We start from the raw sequence: 21,129 nt of genomic DNA, 5'->3' as shown, positions 1-21,129 counted from the left end.
TCTCCTTGGACAAACTGCAATCACATCTTCAGAGCTTCCTGGGAGAACAGACAGGCAGGCAGGCAAATGTTTTCCTGATCTCTATGGCAAGTGGAATGGAACATTGTCTTTCTAAATATATGGGGTCTTTCCCATAGTCCTCCATAATCTAGCTCAAGTCCAAAGCTGAAGTGACCAAGGAGCTGCTCTTGAAGCTTTGTTTACAGAGGAATAATTTTGGTAGGGGAATATGTAGAAATAAAGGTTTTCCCACTGAATTCCATTCAATAGGAGGCTACATCCTTGGTGAAAAAGGATACCTTATGTTGTGATTTAATGGTGCAGGGTATTATTCCCACTTAGCAGCTGATGGCACAGGGACCAGCAGCCCGTGCAGGTGTTTTCCTGTGCTGCAGGATCTCCTAAGCTGCACTCAGCCCATCCTGCAGGGCTGCCCAGACACATGAGGAAAAAAGGATGGGGTGAGACCTTCTTTTTCTCCTGATGCCAAATCAGAGTTTGGCTGAATGTCCTGGTTAATACCAAGGTCCAAATAAATTGTGGGGATATGTTCAGATGACAGCTACCCAGTTTCCAAAGCTTTCACTTAGTCAACTCTTTAAGGTATATGGAAAGGAAAACCAACAGTAATGTAGATCCCACTGTTTAAATAATGAAGCTCTGAATGTTGATCATAGGCAGACATCCACTGAGTCCATGGCATGCTCCCAATGCAAGGGATAAAAGCTACCACACAGTTGTGGAAGGGTCTATGAAGGAAGACAGAATTTTGAACTGGGGCACTTGACCCCTGAAAAGTCAAAGCTAATTCCCTACTACAAGTGAAACATCTCTTTTGCTTTATCACAGAGAATGATCTTTTTCCTGCCCAAATTCACCTTCCTCAGAGTTTCAGAAATCACATTAAATGCCATTATTCTCACCACCCTCATGTATGAAGTGCATATCTTTCCCAAACTGCAGCCCTTCAGCATTAGAAATTATAAAGTCATTTACTGCTTGCCATAGAGCAAGTTTTGGGGTTGGTCCACAGCGACCTGGTAGGATAGGGAGAGGGTGATGAGTGAGATCTGTCACACAGGCAGTGTGACTGCTGGCCAGTCAGCAGAGATGCCTTCAGTTGCCAGAGGCCATCAAGACCTCCAGCATCATTTTCTGTGTTTGTGCTTCCAGCATATGCCAGCAGCAGGCAGATCTCCAGGATGGCCCAGCTTATGAGACTTTGTCACTCAATGAAATATGCTGGGAACAGCCTCTCTGATACCTTGCCCACACTGCTACTGTGGGATCTGTCCTGCCCGTCTTCCACATCGTGTTTAATGAAAGCAGGAGCAGAAACAGTTCCCTAATCACTTCCATCTCACTTGGCAGTGTGGATGTGTCTGGGTAAGACCCAGAATGACATTTTCAGGACATTGTCAAGGAAGCTCAGCCTGTGCCCAGCAACTCCTGTGCCATGCTCCTGCATGGCATGCTGGACACTTCCCCATCCACAGGCCAAGGATCACTCCTTTTCAGAAGCCAGCCTGCCTTTATTTGCTTTCTACCCCTCCTGCTTATAAAAATTTCTTCAATTCTCCATAGTCTCCAAGCTTCTCCTTTCATGGGTCATTACATTCATTGGCTAATTCTGATATCACCCCAGTACATGGGTCATCACCCACATTTGTATGCACTTACATTTTCCAATTATTTTCTTAGTAGCTGTTTATCACTAACAGTTTCTACTCTGGCTGAATTCTCTCCTAACCACACTGTTTCATTTCTTTATTCTTTCTTTGAAGAAAAAAAAAGGTTATATTTTTGTTTTGTTTTGTTTTGTTTCAATAAAAGACACTATCTCATCCGGTTATTCATTTCACCCTTCTCCTTTATAATGGAACTGGTTTATTACCAGCACTTTTTTTACAAATATCAGGGGAAATAAGCCTTTCTTATTCTCCCAGTAATTCCTATGGTGACCAAGTATTATTTTGCTCTCTTTTCTTTTGAGTTGTAGCCAATTATCATTTTTCTCCATTCCCTCCTTCTTTACTTATAGGGGTTACACTGTGACATTGGTGAGCCTGGGGTCAGGAAATGAAGCCCAGCATCCTTGTCCCCTTCCCATTCACCTTCAGGGCTGCCTACAAGGCATTAGAACAGACTTGTGAGGAGGACTGGACCCATTTAAGCTCCTGACTGTCCTCATGTGCACCATCTAGAAGTGGAGACAGAACTTATTTGTGCCCAAAGTTTCCCATTGAACCTTGATCTGCTCTTCACAGTGTCCTCTCACTGTCCTTCTGCTATTGACCTGGGCAAGTGCTGGATGTGGTGACTGCTGTGACTGACAGAGGGGCCAAACCAGGGGATCCAGGCAGCTTCTCTGCTGTGTCCTAAGGCATGCTGGACATGGAAACCTTTGCTTCTTAGGGACACACACTGACTTCATGTATAGGCTCTGAATTTACAGACTCAGTAGGGAAAACTGCAGAGATGCTGAAGGCACCTGTGCTTCTGCACAGATGACATTTCTGAAGTTTCTGTGCTTCTGCAGATGAAAAGTTGTTCATTTTTTCCATTACCTCTGAAATAACCACTGTTCTATCACAAAACTAATCCTTGGTTATATCTTGCATTTCCTGCTGACTCAAGAAGCAAAGTCTTCTCTTGGGTGGTCACCTAGAGTGGAGGGACCCTCTGTCTTACAAGACAAGGTGTATGAGACCCTGCCCCGTGGCCCAGCAGAGTCAGGGGCCAGTCCCAGACACCACTCTGCTGAACTTGGGGACCACACTTAGGCACAGAAAGCCAGACTACAAGTGAGGAGGTAAGTGGGGTAGCACTGATTTCCTGTGCCTTGGGAGCTGGCCCTACCCAATCACACTCTGACTTGACTTCAAGCTTAAAGCAGCTTCCTTAGCTATCCCATTTCTCTCTTTCCCTGACCTCTTGACTACCCATAACATCTGAGCTTTGCCATCAGGCAATGAGCAATGTACCCAACATCTGGCAAGTGAAGTTCAGCCTCTCTCTCCTGACCTTCCCAGGGGAAGAACTGTCTGTCTGATGTGTAGTATTTTCATAGCGTGATTTACATCTGAGTGTGTTAAGCCAGAAGCTTCAAAACATTGTGCTATGTTCTTAATATAGCAACTGTGCAATATGCACAGATAATTAAACTGATGAGAACAGCCAGGAAGACCAATGTGCTTCAACTCCCAAGTTCCTTAGGAGAGGGAAATCCAACATTGCTGTGTGTGTGGAGAATCTGTTGGTGGAGTCAGCTCTTTTTGACTGCATCCCTAAGTATGAGTACAGACAGAGAAGATGAATGCACAAAAGCCCACTATGCTTCTGCAGGCATTCACCTTCCCCAGTCTCAGCATATAAGCATGTAGCTCTTGTTAAGTTTAATTAATTTCCTTGCACTCACAATTGGTGTATAAAATAAACCAGGATGACTTAATTCCATGCATCCAACCTAGCACTATTATTTACTTTATTTTATTAACGTTAGGTTTGCTAACAGAGAGTTTTTTAAATAAATGATTTTAATGTGTTTGGAAAATGTGCTACAAAAATAAGCATTCACTTAGCTTATTAAATATTTTCAGCCATGAAGAAGTGACTTTGAGCAAGGATGGAAATAAACATCCTTATTCAGGAGATATTTTTAAAAAGAAAACAGAGCATAAGAATGCAGCTAAGCTAGTATGTCTTGGGAAATTATTTTTCCTTTTCCACATCAGCAATAACAGATCAAGAGCATTTCCAAGCACCAATTTCTGTAGGCTGCATGAAGGGAGATGGACATTTCTACAGTTGATTTGAAACTGGATGAACTAGAGCGCTTCAGAGGTTTACAGTCGAAAAGATAAATGGATTGTGTGAGCTGTCCAATTTCATTATGTGCCCTAGCCAAACTCTTTCTTTAATGTTTGATAGAATTATGATCAAATATTTCAAAATAAAAATGCTGACCTCTGTAGAAATTGTTGTTGACCTTGTCAAGGTAGGTTTAATGCTTTAAAAGAATACCAACAACCTCTCAGTGATATAAAACTTTAACAGACACTACCAAATCGAAATATATATAGAAGGCAGCTGGTTATTCACACTGGCTGAGAGCTTATCAAGTCCCATTGTCAGCTGAGTGTGAAATGGATTCCTGCCCAGAAAGCTGGCTCTGAAGCTTGCTTCATGTTCAAAGTTTGATTTGCCACATGTGATACAGTCAGATGATTTAAAACACAATTGACTTTCTTGCAGCAGTTGATTACCCTGATTCAAAATTATACACATCTCCAGAAACTGAAAGGCAAGTACTCACAAAGACCCAAAATACTTTAAGCCAAACATTTACAATACCGATTATCTGAATAAATTTGTCACATACTTTCCTCAAAGTAGGCCACCTCACTTCCAACCCAGAGTGCTGCACAGACTGCCATATCTTTTTTTCTTTGCATTAAGGCAAGAGTTTGAACCAAAGCCCTGCACACAAACCCTTTTAGCTCAGCTTGTGCAATTCATATTTCGAGCTGCTTCAGTTTGTATTAATTTAGCACCAACCTCCAGTTGGAAAGATCCATCTAATCTGGCCTCTGTACCCATCACTGCTGCATGTTACATGCAAAGGAAGTTGAAAAACCCAGTTCTGTGATAAAACCATGAGATATGTTTAGCCTCAGTAATATCATTGCTTGCTTAAGTTGATTACAGATAATGACAGTGAAATCCATCTCTGTTGAGGGACATCTTCCACAGGTCAAATGCCTTTGTGTTGAAAAAATGAGACTTTTCTGACTCTTTGCAAGGATGAGAGAAAGAAGAAAGAGTGTAATGGTTACCCAGGTTTCTTTGAGGTTATGGGAGCATGATTTGCTATGACCTGCTTCAGGTAACTAGTGTGATACAGCCAGTGCTGCTGAACCAGGGAGATCCAAGTGCCAAATACACCCAGTCCCAGTGACCTGGAGATCAGGTGGACTGGGAGAACTCAAACCAGCGTGACCTTGAAAGTCGTGGTTTGCTTTAAAGCACAGATGCTTCACTCCACTGCTTGTATGAAACTGATGGCCCTAAGCCAGTGCCAAGTCCTCCTGTGTGGGGGTATTTTTCTTCTGCTCTGCTGATCTATCATCCATATTTTTCTCATTTATACATACAAATCTCATAGATGCTTCATGCATGAGGAGATGGGAAGCTACCAAATAGATCACTAATAGGTTCAAGACATTGAGGATGGTTTAAAGGGCTAGTGAATCTGATCATCGTAGATGGGAATGGCTTTTCTTCTGCTCTAAAGGAACTGAATTTGCTTGAAAATTGTTTTTTGGGTTCACATAAGTGAGTACCTTTTTCTTGCACCATTCCTTTTGAGTTAGTGCCTCACAAGTTTACTCTAAAGACCCTGAAAGTAAAAAAAAAATCAGTCAGAGCTGTCAAATTTGGGATGTATTTTCTCTAGAACTGTATTAACACACATCATGCAGCTCCTGATGATACTATAAAACTTTTCATGGAGTTAAGAGTAGGCTCCTGAAAACACAGTATTTGCTGAAGTTAGCACATAGCACAGCAAGCAGCCAGCCAAGCTTGTCTTCAGGAGTGTCTTGTAAAGGTCAAACCAGATTTGGTGTTGTGTTAGGATTGGGGAGAAACCCAAAAAAAGATAACAGAGGAAGGATCCGTTTCTTCCAATAATCCAAAAACAAATCTAGAAAGTTTAAATAAAGAATAATAAAGGTTGCATGTGCAAATTGACTTGGGGCAACTTTTAAACTTGCTTCAGTGATGTTTTCGTGGCTGATGAGATGAGCTGGCAGTGACTTTGGCTGTGCTACAAAAGCCATTTTTACATCAGTCAGCATAAGGAATTCCACACTTTCCATCAAATCTCTCCAAAAAAGAATTCTGCTTTCCCTTCCAATCCAGTTTTGCTTCTGTGGTTGGCCAGTTCTTCTCACTCAGTTCCTGCTCCTGGCCACAGTTCAGTTGGAAAGGACTCGAGGGTGGCTTGAGTCCTCACACGAGGTTTCCCTGCATGGTCTTTCTTATGCTCAGAAAGATATCCCAGGGGGATATGTGAGGATTTTGACCACTTTCCTCTGGAAACCCTGTGCAGAAAGGAGTGCTTGTGCATGCACTGGTCAGTGCTCAGGTACACTGGGGGACATGGGACCTGGCAGAGATGCTCCATGACAGGGATGTGCATCGAGCCTTCACACCCAGACTGCACAGCTCAGAGGTGCAGACTCTTGGGGGATCCCAGGAAGAAATACTTGACAGTGTGCAGCTCCTGCTGCCACCCCATGTATCCAGGGCAGACTGGGGCATCAGTTTGAATGCCAGGCACAGCATCCTTTCCCTCTCCCCAGCCCTACAGGAGGCAGGACAGACTCTCATGTAGGATGTACTGCACTAAGGCACCAAATCTCCTTGGTGAAAAATATCAGAGTCAGGGCCAGCCCCAAACCTGGGGTTTTCCTTCTGCCATCCTCAGCACATCAGCCAGGCTCTTTCTTTAATGTATGTGGGGACATTAGCTGTTCCCAGTGGAGACAGAGAAGGAATGGAGTGGGCAGAGGGCTGAGGGAGGGAAGAGGGAAATGCTGAGGCTTTTGTCATGGATGAGAGAGGGATCTGAGCATAGAACAGATTTCCTGTCCCAGTACCAGTTGTAGCTGGCTGGTCTCTTTGGATGCAGTCACCTGAAAACTGTGATGATACAGATGGCAACAGAGAGGACTGGGGTCACTGGGCATTGACACAGACCCCTTCTGAATGGGGAAGAGTGCAGCTGCCTCTGCATCAGACAAGAAAGGGAGGAGGGATGCTAGAGACCCAGAAGTGTCTTTTTCATCCCACCAACTGCTTCTCATTTTGGTTTTGACATTAATTTGCCATGCAGACTTGGCCAGCTCATGGTTTTTGCTTTCTGTGACTGCAAAATTATTTAAGCAGATTCCCATTGCTAATATGTAGGGGAATTAGAGAGTATCAGCAACGACTTCTGACTTAAGATATGGAGTGTCAGGTATCAGCTGAACCCAGAAATGCAGCTAGCTGTGAATATTTCAGAGGCAACTTGTCAGTAGGTTGTTTCTAATCCTTTTACCAAACAGATTTTTTTAGAAAACTTGGGAATTTTTTTGTCTGTTTCTCTCTGACCCTAATAAATCTTAATTCCCACAACTTGCGGGTGTTGACTTTCCAAGAAAAAACGTCACTGGCACTCTGTCACCACCCTCCACATTCCCAAGGCGGCTGCTGGAGGCACGTTTTCTCATTTGCTTATGTAAATGAAGAAAAGAGATTTTTAGAGCCAACCACTGACTCTGGGAAGGAAGTGCTGCCTGTGCCAGCACGAGCAATGCCCCTGCTGCCAGTCCCCAACACTGACAGAGTTCAGCTCTTCCGTGATAAAAAATAAGGTGCTGCCTCTCCAGGCATTTTGCATTTCAATGAATAATTTTTCACCCAACTACGTCCCAGCCTGCTTTGATTATGTGCACTCCATATATTGCCATAATAACATGGAATTGAGAAGTAGAGGATCTATCCCATAAGGGGAATTGCAGCCCCTAAAGCCCCAAGCCTTTAGCCTGAGCAGTTTTGTACAATATTATTACTCTGTATTCAGATGACACAATGACCAAAAGGGCCATTACTGGGTATTTACACAACACTGTATGGCGTGACTTCAGATTTTTCTTTTCTTGGAATTGCGTGAAATGGGTCAAACAAGAGGATGATAGAGTTGTTGGCAGATCCAGTTTGACAAGAAGACAATTGCAAGTGAGGGACAGTTCAGTGGCCCCTGGATGAAAGAATTTTGTGTTCCATGTAGGAGGAAGCAGGGGAGGGAAGGAATTATAGTCCATAGCTCTCATGGGGCAATGCACTGCCTAATGCACACGGGTGAGTGTGGAGCATTTGCTGGTTTTTAGCAGATAAGGCTGCTGGCCAGTGAGTATCAATGCCCTGAAGAACAGAGTCAGAACACACAGGGCCTATATGATCTTCTTTACCACCCTTATCTCTGTGGTGTTGGAGATGGTCTAGTTCATGGGGAGGACCTGGAGTTTGCTTCATTAGCAAATGCTAATAGTCAGTGGAGGGGAAGAATTGTTTGTGAAGCACTCTTTGGCACTTTGATTTCCTGCTGATTACACCACCCAAGGCTGGAGCAGACTGAAGGAGAAATTCTGTTCCCTGCCTGGTAGGACTGTGCTGGGCACAGCCACAGGAGGAATTACTCTGCATTCATGCAAACTGTTCCTTTTCCACCTCACCTCTCCTGCTGATGGACTGGCAACACTGCATGCATTCCCCAGCCTACATTGCAACTCAAGCCACCAAAAATATGTTTTCCAAACATTTAACCTTTGAATGTTGAGCAAAACTTGACCAAATCAACAGGACTTGAGAGGCTGGTTTGAACTAAACACACTTCATGGTCCATCCTGCAGAAACCAAAGCTGCTCACAGTTAAATATCAATGGTTTGAGTCCTGGAGCTTGTGCCTGGCCACAGCTGTGTTATAGCACAAAATCAGTGCTGGGCACCAGTCCTGCAGCTTTCAGCATTGCAGCACTTGGCTTAGCAGTGTCTCATCTCTGCATTCTTGTGCTATATTGCACTATAAATCCCTCCAGCAAGGAGACAGTGGATGGTAGCAGTGTTTTTAAACCTTAATGAGTGAGGCATTGCCTGGTGTGAGTTAGGTACCTGTTTCCCACAGCTCAACATGTGTCTGTGCTGCATGGATTTGGGTGGCACATGTCTGTCCATATGTTGAAACTATACATTACCCAGAAACCTTCTGCTGCAGAGAATTAGGGAGAAGCTAAGACATGGGGGAGGGGGAGCAGATAGGCTTGTTTGACAGTTAATAAAACAATGAAATATACTTTGTGTGTGCCTGAGTTTCTAGGGACATACCAGCAGCTGCTAATACCATGTCATCTGTTTTTTATTCATGGCACTGCTGGACTGTGGATAGATAATCTCTCTCTATAACTCACTCATTTCTAAGCTTAATGGGAAGCTGTCATAGAGAAACATGCTTCTCTGCCAAAAGTGGGCAGTCTGTCTTTCCACTGGGGGAACACATGATTTCAGAGTTCCTCACTCTTTGCTCAAATCCCAGTAACATTGTCGTTTAATTACATTGAATATTGAATACTGGAATGTTTGTGTTTCTGCTGTATTTTCCACTATGACTGATAGAAACAGCCCATTCTGTCTCTATCAGACATAGAGGTGCTCCATCCCTCTGGTCTTCTTCATGACCTTCCTCTGGACCCACTCCAACAGGTCCACATCTTTGCTGCACCCAGGGCTTCAAATCTGGATGCAGCATTCCAGGTGGGATCTCACCAGAGCAGAGTAGAGGGGAAGAATCACCTCCCTTAACCTGCTGGCCACACTTCTTGTGCTGCAGCACAGGACATGTTTGGCTTTCTGAGCTGTGAGTGCTGAATCATGCCCAGCTTTTCATCTGCCAGTACCCCCATGTCCTTCTCCACAGAGCTGCTTTCAATCTCTGCATTCCCTGGGAATACCAGATACCAGGGTTTCCCTGACCCTGTGTGTTGCACTTGATCCTATTGAACCCCATGAGTTTCCCATGGACCCACTTCTCAAGGTTGTACAGGTTCCTTTGGATGGCATCCCTTCCCTACAGCTTGGTGTCAAGGTTCTCCCAGTCTATGAGATCCTTCCCCTCAGAAGACCTCTTCCTCCTCTTCCCATCCTGTGGCTAGCACATGGCCATAACATGTCAGTATTATCACTAAACCTGTGTGACAATGACTGTGGCTGGTGTTAGGAGGCACCAAAATGGGGTCTTTGTGTCACCTTGAGCAGCAAAGTCTTGCTCTGCATCACTTGTATCTCACATCCTCCTTTTCCTCTTTTCAGCACTGCTGAAATGTCCCATGAGCAGACCCCAGCCTGCTCCCCCAGTGGGTACAGCAGCACATATTAATGAGCTCATGCTAATATGAACGCTTCTAATAAATACATCAAATACATAAAACTCTGGGATTTAGACATTGAATCAGTTTTAATTACCATTCCTCAAGCAGCTTCCCTTTTCCAAAGAGCTCTCAGGCTTGTCCTTCCCCTCCCTACTTGCCTTCAGTGCTCTTTGTGCTCTGCTGTTGTTCAGGGAAGTTGCCATCATGCCTAATTGGGAAGAGACACCTGTAAAGTGCCTCTGTGCAGAGATAACTGGAGTGCATGGAAGAGACACTCATCCCCTGTGGTTAATTTGCCAGTGCTGAGTGCTCCTTTAAATAGAGGCAAGGAGCTACAGACAGAGCTTGGACATGGTGTGCACCAAAGTTTTCTTGGTGCAGTTTTTGCTAGCACAGGCTGTTCCTGTAGTCCAGGATGTGGAGTGGGCTCTTTAAGCAATGGGGAATTGCAGGGAGACCTCCCTTGGAGTGTCAGCCAAATGTGATCACATATGGACCTTCTTGCATTGCCTTTGGTGCTTTTTCATCATCTTTCTTCATGGCAAGTTCAAGTCACAGAGCTGCTACTAATGCTCAGTCCTTTTCCTGCCACCTCCTGACACCACTAATAAAGCTCCCCCTTTCCTCTCAGTCATTATTTGAACAAACTTCAGCTGTTTTGGAGGGCAGGGAGGGAATGAGTTCACTGCTTCAAGCTTGCAGGGTTACAAAGAGCTCTAGCTATGTGCCCACTGTGCTCCTCACTGCTGAGGCTTTGTGGATGCATGGAATTATCATTTCAGACAAACCTCTCTGGCATGGCCCAGGGAGGAATGTCTGGGCCATTCTGCTAATAAGGAGGCAGCCCCTAATGAGTCCATCTCTGCTCCCCTACCTCTCCAAGGGGGGAGAAAGAAACCTCAGAGTGCTCTGAAGTCAGGCTTGACTTCACAGCAGTTGTCTGCTCTGTAGAGTATCAGGAATCCCCTGGACGATGTTTGGTGCCATCATACCTGGCAGGTGAATCCTGACATATTAAGTTTTGTAGAAAACATCATTGCAAGTCTAGAAGTCCAAGCAGCAAAATGTAACTTTTTCCAGGCTGGAATAGGGTTTGGGGAGTACAAGTCGGGACCTAGAGCCAGGAAAGCACTCAGGTTACTGCCATGAAGAGAAACTCAGGGTTTGGCTAATAAATGGCCGGTGTTTGTGACAGAGATTCGGATGAACAGGTGTGTGGGTTCCTCAGCCTTTCCTCCTGGCAGGAGTAAGCATTTACCAGGAGCAGACTCTTCTTCCCCAGGGCCACAGCTCCAGTGTGCTGGGACCATAACCAGGTCTCTGCTGATTTCTGTAGTAACAATAGCAATTGATTTACAGAACACTGTTCGTTACATGCCCTTCTGCAAACACGATCCTGTAGCAGGAGGGAGCAGCAGGAGATTCCCTGGCTGTATAATGCTGCTCTGATAACCTACCCCACCAGCAAAGCATGTTCAGCCCTTGCTGGTCCAGACAAAGGATTTCTCCTGGTGTTCCCCACCCCAAGTTCAGGCCAGCCAGCTGCAGCTATGTCAGCCCCACAGGCTGCTTTTTGTGATACACATTACATGAAGGATGCCAGGATGGTGTAGGTAGGAAGGGGACGAGGAGCAGCAGATGTTGAGGGGTCTCCACACCTGTTTGGGCACCTCACAGGGCAACACAGTCCAGCTCTGTAGCTCTGCATCATTGAGGACAAGGTTCAGTTTCTACTCAGAATGCCACCTGTTACCCTGATTTATTTCTGTGGGATGCACAAGGTGCATCTTGCTGATCATTCAATTGCATTGAATCCAGAAGATCCCAGGCCCACCTTCTATTGATTTCTCTGCTCTCAGAGACTAGTGCCCATCTCCTTCAATGCATCTGTGATGGAAGTTTTATTAATGCAAAATTTTCCCTCTGGAAAATGAAGTCCAGAAATTAATAATGAATTAAAACAACTTGCCACAGGCATTGCTAATGAGCTCTTTGTCTGCACAGCTGACATGAAAGGAGGTCATTGCTCAGCCATTCCCATTGCGAATGGCAAGAAGATTAACCGCTAACATCGAGTGTGTGGGACTCTCCTGGGACAGGGGGACAGGCTGCAGCTCAGCTTCTGCCTGGCTGGCTTTTCCTGCCTTATCCCTGCTGTGCAGGTTTGTCTCGAGGAGTCTTTGCTACCTGGAGAAGACACCTTCTTCCCCTCCCCTCCGAACACTCAGGCTGCCTGTATGTGTTGAGAGGACACCCATTCCACTGGAAAGGACAATAACCTTGTAGAGCTTAAGGGGAGAGAGGAAAGTAATCTTGGAGGGGACTAGCAGGGCTTAACTTCACTGCCATAAGCCTCTTCAGGGACTCTGGCCCAGAGACTAACCTGGCACCACTCCAGTGCTGGGTCTGCATCTATTGTTCTTTTCCCTTATCTCGTGAGGCAAAGGGTTATCCTGCCTTATCTGCTACCACAGGCTTTGGAGGAGGCTCCACTGCAAGGGCACTGGAAATCATACCCCTGCTGAGCCTCAGGGGGCTGTGCTGGGAGAGGAGCATCTGCTTCTGGGCGGTAGGCATGGGAAAGCTGCCACACCATGCTGACCACCTCTCCTTGGCTTTTTCAGCCTGGTCTCACTCAGCAGAAATGAGGAAGCAGCATGTTGCATTACCCATCCTGGCAGGTGTTTTTGGGTGTTGTCGTCACTTGATAGCTGGGGGTGGATGCAGCAGTGCATGGGGCAAGGGAAGTTGAGCATCACTTCTCCATGATGTGAACAGCAGAAGGGACTTTCTCCCTTGTCCAAGGTCCCTTGTGGCAGTGTTGTGTGATTGCAGCAAAGGGATCCATACCTTCCCCATGTCCACGGCAGCCTCTTATACATCATTTATTGTTCTGTCCTGCTTTCTTGCAAAAGAAAGCTTTAACTTCCATGTGCTTAACCCAAGCTTGGGAAAACTCTGCAGGGTTTGAGGCATGATGTTTCACCACTCTTTCCTACCCCTGCCCTCTCAGGTGGGACACCCAGCCAGGCTGACTGATGGCTTACTCCCTTGCTTGGCAGCACAATTGCTCATTTATCAAATAACTGAGTCATGCAAAGCACTGGGCACCAGGCAGTGACAGCCACACAGCTCCCAGCCTCCAATACATCATGGGGATGCTTGGATTCACCTTCACCAACTGTCCCCACCATGGCCTTGGCCACCCACCCCTCCTCTTGTTGTAACTCTGAGCTGGGAAGAAATGCCTTTCTGGTGCAGAGAGAATTTGGCCCAGCCAGAAGAGAAAGGAGCAGAGACCTTTGGGCAAGAGCAGGGGGAAAGCAAGGGTTCAAACTGTACATTGACATCAGGAAACAAACCCCTCTTCCTCTCTCTCCTTTAAAATTTGTGCTTATTTGTCTATTGTTAAGCTGAAAACTCACCCAATGCACCCAGTAACTATCTGCATTGAGCCTGTGTATCTCTGAATTCAGCTGGCAGTCTTACCATCCTCTTCATCACAATATTTGTGTTTATCACAAGTCAAACTGTAGCTTGTTCTTAAAATGCTCTGACAAAGAGAGGTTCATTTTACAGGGGACAGGGATGCTGCAAATGTCTGTCCCACCCAGCACAATGCCAGGAGGGGAGTATCTGAGGAGTCCCCAGTGAGACTGGTGTAGCTAGTTTGCTCTTTGCTTGGGTCTTTGATGGGACTCAGGGGTACAGGGGACCTGACCATGGTCCCATGCCTGACCCACTCATCTCTCAGCACCATTTGGGAGCTTGTTCAGGAGTGAAGGTCAATGCAGTCAGCAGTGTTGTCCTAGCAGAGCCTCCAATGGTTGTGCCTGAGAAGTCTGACTGGGGAATTAAAATGAACCTGGTTGCATCCTGCCTATTTGTTATCTGCCAGGCTGTTCCTCCTACACAGCAACTTCTCTCATATTCATTCTGAGACTGCCTTAAGCCAGGGCTGCATTTAGGCACAGCTATTGCTTCTTTCTTTGCTGGCATGACCTAGAAACCCCCCATTCATTGGATGTTCCCACTAGGGTGGGCAGAAGACCCTGTAATGCTCATATAAATGCCTAGAAAACAGAGAGAAGTAAGTTTGTCCCAGCTGTGTCAGGTAGTGTGATAGTGCCGGGTTTAAGGACATTTTCAGAGAGTCTAAGTCTTATGGATCTGTTTGGAAGTTAAGTCCAAAGCAGGTTTTTTCTACTATAGCTGTGTTTATGTTTATAGGACAGAGCAGTTGATTATGACAGCAGGGCTCTCATGTCCCTGCCACTCGTTTTCTGCATGGTATCATAATTTCACCTCCATTTAACAACAGGTTCATGTCTGGGGTAACTGACTCAGCTGCTTGGCAGATTCGTTGGGGCAGTCAAGCCTGCAGACAGTTTTATTTTCACTGAGGTTTGCAGCACAGAGATTTGTAGACCAAATCCTTATAAGCAGTCACCAGGGAACATTGTTGGGATCTCTGACCCCAGCTGTGCCAGAGCTGCTGGAACAATTGCAGCTCTGGGATCTGGGGCTATTACAAGGCTGCAGTTACCTGGATCCTTTGTACCCCTGTTTCCTACAAGTGACAGTCAGGATGAGAGCTGTGCTATTGCCATGGCTTCAGAAATCTGACTGGAAAAACCGGAGCCCAGCAGAGCAGATGAAAATTCAGACAGGAGGCAGGAGAACACATTAGAGTTAAAAGACAAATAAGGTTTTGCAGGAAAGGTAGTAATGAACCATCCTCTGTTTCTCTGAGCTTGGCTTCTATTGTCTTAGAAAGACTATTTTGAAAGCGTGTGCTACTCTCCTGTCTTTCCTTCCAAGTGCCTAAATCTGAGGATGTATCCTTATCTCTATATGACAAGCAGTAGTGAATGGGAAATTATTTTGTTCTGTCATTTACTTCTCATTTGGTCCCATCACATCCTATCTTTTGGCACTATGTATTTTCTTAGTGTTATGAGCATGTATCTATGCTGTGTGTGAGAGAGTGGGTGTCTGAATTGTGTTTGCAAAGGCCCTTGATAAAAAGCTTTAACAACTAAAATTATCAGAGAGGCAGGAGTGGGCTGGTCCTGGTAGATCCGAGCACTGGCAGGCAGCAGATCATCTGTCTGCAGAGACATTAAGTGCTGAATAGGTCAGAACTGCCAAGTTTTTAGTATTTACCTAGGAGGGAAACTACTGCTCATTTCAAGGAGCTAATGTTCCTTGCAGATTTAGCTTGAACACCAGAGGGAACATAAAAGCAACAGCTGTGGAGTATTTTCAAGGATAGTGTTTTCCTCCTCAAGAACAGTGCAGTTCTATCCAATTCTCCTCATTAATCACTTTCTTTCACTTTTGTTTTTCAGCCAAAGCTTTTGGCCAAGGAGCTGCTTGACTTGGTGGCATCTCATTTCAACCTGAAGGAGAAGGAGTACTTTGGAATTGCATTCACAGATGAAACGTAAGTGTGAGAAATCAAAGTCTTAAGAGGCAACTCTTGGTAACAGGAAATCCTGGTGTAAAAACACTGTGTACACCAAGGTCCTAGACCAAGGTCTAGGGAGGCATGGACCAAATTACCACAAAATTTGAGGTTTTATTTCAGGACAGGTCATAACTACCCCCAGATTAAACGACAAGAATAAAATTTGCACTGGAGAAACATTAAAGGTCTGCCAAAGGCGATGATTAGTCCCAGACTGTGACCCCTCAGTGCTACTGCACCACCCTGTTACATTTTCCCAGCTGTTTTCTCTCAGGAGTTACACCATCCTTGGCATATGGACGATGTCTTGTATGGACATCTACTCTCATTGGTTTGCAGTAGGTTTTTTCTTTGTATGTGAAGCAGGAAGAGGCTTCCCACACCTAAATCCTTTTAAAACAACCCAAGATTTTCAAGCCAACGCTGTGTCCCCAGAACAGCTGAGTCAGCAGTGTTGCTGTCATGAGCCAGTTCCGCTCTCCTGCTGAAGTGGCAGGGAAATGTAAATTCTCTGCTGGAATAACGATTCAGGATCGGGTAATCAGAGCTGCTGGATAATTGCACAAACATATCCGCATTCATCTCGGCAGCAATCACCCCTCTAAAGTCAATTCCTTTGGCAAGCACCTGCCTTGGACAGCCTAAGGCCATCTCAGGACACAGCTCCAAGGATGGAGGAATGCTCAGCAACAGGCATGTGCAGAGACAAGACCCAAATCAGATGAGATCCCAGAATACATCCCAGCTCACTGACATGAGTAGCTCAGCCCTGTAGATCTCCAACTCAACACAAATTAATGAGGCTAATCCCCAAGGAGAAACAGGAGGTGGCACTTGCCTTTTATAAAGCAGGAGTAGGAAATGGCTCCTAACACAGTGTTTATTCTTGGAGAAAGCAAGTTATTCAGTAGGTGCTGCCTGAGAGGAGCAGGAAAGCCATGCAGGGAAGCCAAAGCACACTAGGAGACAAAAATGTTCCTTTAACAGTCCCAAGAGCACAGGTGAGAAACAAGGCACATCTCAAACTGTAACCAGAGAGCAGCTGAGCAAGTCCCAGCTCTCAGTTCAGCTGGGTGGGCACAGAGCTCCTCTGGGAGTGCAAGGGAAGCTAATGAGGAGGTGTCAGCAATTAGAGAGAGCCCAGACCCCTCTGGAACTTCCCAGGTTTAACTGCAGTGAAGATCTGGGTTAGCAAAGGCAGGAAGCACAAGAGCTGATGGAGGTTGTCACGGCAGAGCTTGAAGTTACACAGCAGATGCAGATGGATGTGCACTGTCCAGGCAGGATTCAAAGAATTAGGTGATGGCATCCACTCACTTGGTCACCTTCAGACTGTAGATGGAGCAGGGTGCTTTTTAGGAGATGCTCACCCAGCCCAGATGAAAAATGTGGGAACACCCTCACTAAATCAAGGAAGTGCAGCCCAGAAATAAGCAGTAATTCCTATCTGGTCTGAAGCCCTTCTGCTCTCCCATAGTGACTCTGACACTTGCACTGAGGCTTCTTCAGTGCTGTGAAAATAACCCTGACAAAAGTATTTCCTCTTCAGTTGTAAAATAGTTTGAAGAGAGTTGGCACAAACAGCAATTGTTTTATTTGAGTGAACACAGCCAAAGAATATACTTGGGGCCTTGGGCAGAGTCTTGGAAATAGATGTCCCAAGCCGGCTTCAGAAAATAAACTGGGCTGTCTATACCACAGATCTGAACCTGCAGTGTGAAATGGAAGTTTGAAAATTCCCCTTTCTTCTAAAAGGAGTAAAAACAAACTCTTAATGTTTGTTTGCAGGGCACATAAGCCAGACCTCTACCTAATACAGACCAGGAATGTAAAAAGGAAACCCTTTTATACTGTGACACGGGCCCTCAGGGACTTCTTTCTCTTCACTCTCCACTGAGTTTCCAAGTGCTTTACTTGAAGGCGACTCACAACCAGCTAAAACAGAACAAGCCTGGTTCATAAATGTAGTCTGAGGTTGGCTAAATTGCAAGTTTAGAAAGAAGAAAAGCCACTAAAGTATTAAATCAATTCTTCTATTTAAGAGTAAAAGCTCTATGAGAGTAATTTATTTAGAAATTATTTGGACTGGGGATTTCCATTCATTAGTTGTGCTCTATCATGACAACCTTAGAAGAAAATCAATAGGAACAACCTTTGCTTTGGCAACTTAATAGTTTCTTGTGATAATATAGGGTCATTACTGCATTCAGCGTGACTAAAATTAGATTGTCTGACTATTATGGAAGGGAGAATAACGCCTCCTATTTTAATGATCATAGGAACATTTTACAGTGTGAGCCATTAACTGTGGGAGAGCAGAGGTCAAAAGGGTGTCCCTGTACAGCACGAGGGGCCAAGCTTCACAGGAAGGCAGAAGAGCAATATCCTGCTTGATTAAAAGTGAAAGGTTATGGGGAAAGAGCTTGGGTTTTAGTTCAGCTGGCTATGAATCTCCATTAGCCACCCTTTCCCTTCGTGTCACCTCCTCCAGCATCACTGAGAGCAAGTAGCCAGGATTAACCTTCTGTTCACTGCAGACTCCCCATCTGGGCCATGGGCAGGGTTTCCACATCCTTTCCTTATCCTTAGATCTGATCACCTGCTCCTCTGAGAGCTACCAACTTTTGCATCCCACAGCTCCCCACAGAGCAGGGTAGCACCCTTCCCTGGAATACCCTCTCATCCCTGGGAGCTGGGGGGAGGCCTATTTCCACCTTCCAGCCATGTGGCAGAGCAGAGTGAGGGAGCAGGTGTCCCACATCCTGGTTGAACAGCTGGTCCAATGGAGCATGCAGCTCTCAGAATAATGTCCTGCTCTGGCACTAAACCAGTTCCTTTATCACCAAATCCACTGTGTTGCAAAATTTGTACAGTTAAACTCTTATGGCCCCATGAGCTTCTCAGCCCCTTCACAAGTAATAGAGAAAATCTGTGAGCTTAAAGGGTTTTTTGTTTCTGTTGCAATTGATGGAAATAGAAATAGTTTATATGGTTTCTATTACATGAATTGGTCCTTCTCAATGTCCGTTAAATTCAGAATGAGTCTGACACTGAGAGGGTGTGAGATGGTTATTGGTCCAAATACCTTTGTAACACAAATCAATGTGGATCCACTTTTCAGAAAACTGGACACTAAGCAGTAAAACCATATAAACAGAACCACCTGGAGGCAAAGTACTCATTGATGTGCCACTCTTATAAAAGAAAACAGAACTACTCCACACAATCAACAAAATGGACCCTGGGCACCGAAATCCATATCAGTCTATATCCTAAATGGACCCAGCTTTTTTTCCTAAAAGTGATTATGTGGTTGTTATTGACACACCAATTTAACTGCCAACAGGAGTGCCAACAGGAGTACCAACAGAGGAAAATTATCTGACTTCCAGCATTCAACCTCCCTATAGGTCCCCCAAAACTGTTTGCACCATTATTTCTGAATACACTGAGAGAAATATCTGAATGAACAAATCGATGGTGATCATGAAACAAAAGCTACTTTGTGTCCCTAATTGAACCGTGAAGGAAATCCAGCTAGACATGGGCATGTATGAATGGCCAGCGCAAGCTGCCTAAATTGGTCCATGAAAACTGTCAGGATTACTACATGCCTAGGGTTATATGCCCATACTTTTCCCTGTCTTACACGGGATTGTGCTCCATGAATAGTTCTGCTGACAACAGGAGGACAGATTCCAGAGCAAAGCGTTTTGTGGTGCAGTGGCATGGGAGTTTGGCTCCCTGATAGTCCACATTCACAGGCAGATACCAGTGACTGCTCACTGCTGCTGCTCTCTACATGCCACACATGCACGCCTGAAAACAAGGAGTTAGGTGACAGTCTGCAGTGCAGAAGCCCTCAGTGATGAAAGATTGTAAGTAGTAATTGAGTACAGTGAGCAGTTAGCTCCTGGCAGGGATTTATGTGACCTTTCTCCTCTGAAGGAGCTTTGGATTTAAGCTCCATGCAGATGAGACTAATGAAACTCTTCAACCTAAAAACTCGGTGGCAATTAAGTGTTATCCAGTACTCAGAACTGTGTGCGTGTGCAACATAAATGTGGAACTGCCATGCATACGTATATATATGATTATATATACCAGCCAGTTTCTCCTGTTAAAATGCAATGAGAATGAAAAGAGAAATAAGAAATACCTTGAAGTGATTTTTTTGTGCTGTGCACCATGGCTTCATAACCCTTCCTTGTGCACGTTAGGCAAACCCAGACATTGCTGTTGAATAAACATAGAGGTAGACAGTAAGTCCATTGTCAACAGCTCACCCTCAGTGGGAACTGGTGTGTAACACTATCAGCTGCTGGTGGCTGCTGTGTTGGTGATACAAATGCAACTGGACAGGTTCAGCATAGGATGTCAGGTTTAGTGTGGCTTTTTCTTGCTCTGACAGCATTTTGTACCATGGCCTACATGGTAAATGCTCAGGTTGTACTTAGGCTGGGAATGGGTGAGCATGGCTAGTTTCAATCCCATGTGCAACTGTGGCCTTCACAGCTAATTTCAGCCTTCCTGAGGCCTGTTGGAAGCAACATAACAGTACTTAATGACCAAAAAAGTAGGTAAAATTACAGATTTCAAGAAATGGGATGCAGCAAGAAAGCTAGAAACCTCTAGTTTTTTGGGTGCCCAGGCTGAGAATCTTTCCATGGGGACTGGTTTTTTACAGCCTGCAGCATTTGCCTTCTGAAAGCCAAACCTTATTAAAGTACACATCTGTGCTGAACAGCAAGGAAGGGTGCATGGATCCCACACTAGCATGCCAGCAGCAGAAATGATGGAAGGAAGCCCCCTGCATCTTGCTGCATGCCCAGCTATGCATCCTGCCTAGAGCAAGACCAGTTAGTTCCTACATCCAGATGAGTTAATATGGCCATCCTCACCTTGATCCCAGGCTGGGCAGACTTATCCTCAGCCCCTGTACTGCAATGGAGACACACAAAGGTGACCAGTTTGGCTTGGAAATCTGTATTATATCACCCCTTTCCAGTAGCCATGCTGCCTCCAAGTCTGTGCCTCTAAAGCACAGTATAGGCTGCCCTTTACCTAAAGTGAAAAAAATAGAGAAAAAAATATTTTAAAACTTTACCTAGAGAAAAAACTGTCTGAAAGTTAAAATATCTTGGAGAGAAACACATGGGTGTCTAGAACAGGGGATAAAATAACCTTTGTTCTTTTTGTGCACCAAAAGATGTCCAGGATGAGTCCGAAAAGTCCCTGACTCCACATGTATCACTTGAACCTAGCAGAGACTTGGTACTTTTGCAAAACAGATGCACAGGCTGCTTAAACTGAATGCCTGGCTTCTACATGGCAAAATTTGAGGAGAGCTTTTTTCTCCACATATTGATCCTGAACCCACAGGAGTGATGGTAGAGCTCACACATCATTTAGATAATCACAATTTAGAGCTTCTTGGTTGGAAGCAGTGTGCTGTGCTCAGGTGAGCACACACAGTGTCCCAGCAGGTTTCCAGAGCAGCCCAGAGCTGCCTAAGCAGGAAGGTCCCTGAGCTGTTCACCCTCTTCTGCACCTCCATAAGCCAGGGCAGCAGTACAGAAATTCCCATTGAACCCAGGTGTTTCAAAGCCTCCTGAAAGTGATACTTCCCCCTTTATTTATTTTTCTGGGAAAGATGGAGTGGGAGGGACTGTAAATCCACTTGAATTG

At 45.1% G+C, this 21,129-nt stretch overlaps 1 protein-coding gene across 8 annotated transcripts in view; it reads left to right on the top strand.

Moving 5' to 3' along the window:
• The window catches only part of FRMD4A (FERM domain containing 4A), a 357,007-nt gene that overhangs the window by 244,802 nt on the left and 91,076 nt on the right, over nucleotides 1-21,129 (top strand). For all 8 annotated transcript variants that reach the window (XM_033057883.1, XM_033057884.1, XM_033057885.2 and 5 more), the window contains one exon: nucleotides 15,323-15,417. In XM_033057883.1, coding sequence (XP_032913774.1) covers nucleotides 15,323-15,417 — 95 coding nt within the window. The remainder of the gene's footprint in view (nucleotides 1-15,322; nucleotides 15,418-21,129) is intronic.

Source organism: Catharus ustulatus, chromosome 4 (assembly GCF_009819885.2).
Source record: "Catharus ustulatus isolate bCatUst1 chromosome 4, bCatUst1.pri.v2, whole genome shotgun sequence".
NCBI classification, from domain to species: domain Eukaryota; kingdom Metazoa; phylum Chordata; class Aves; order Passeriformes; family Turdidae; genus Catharus; species Catharus ustulatus.
This window is presented reverse-complemented; position numbering and strand designations above follow the sequence as displayed.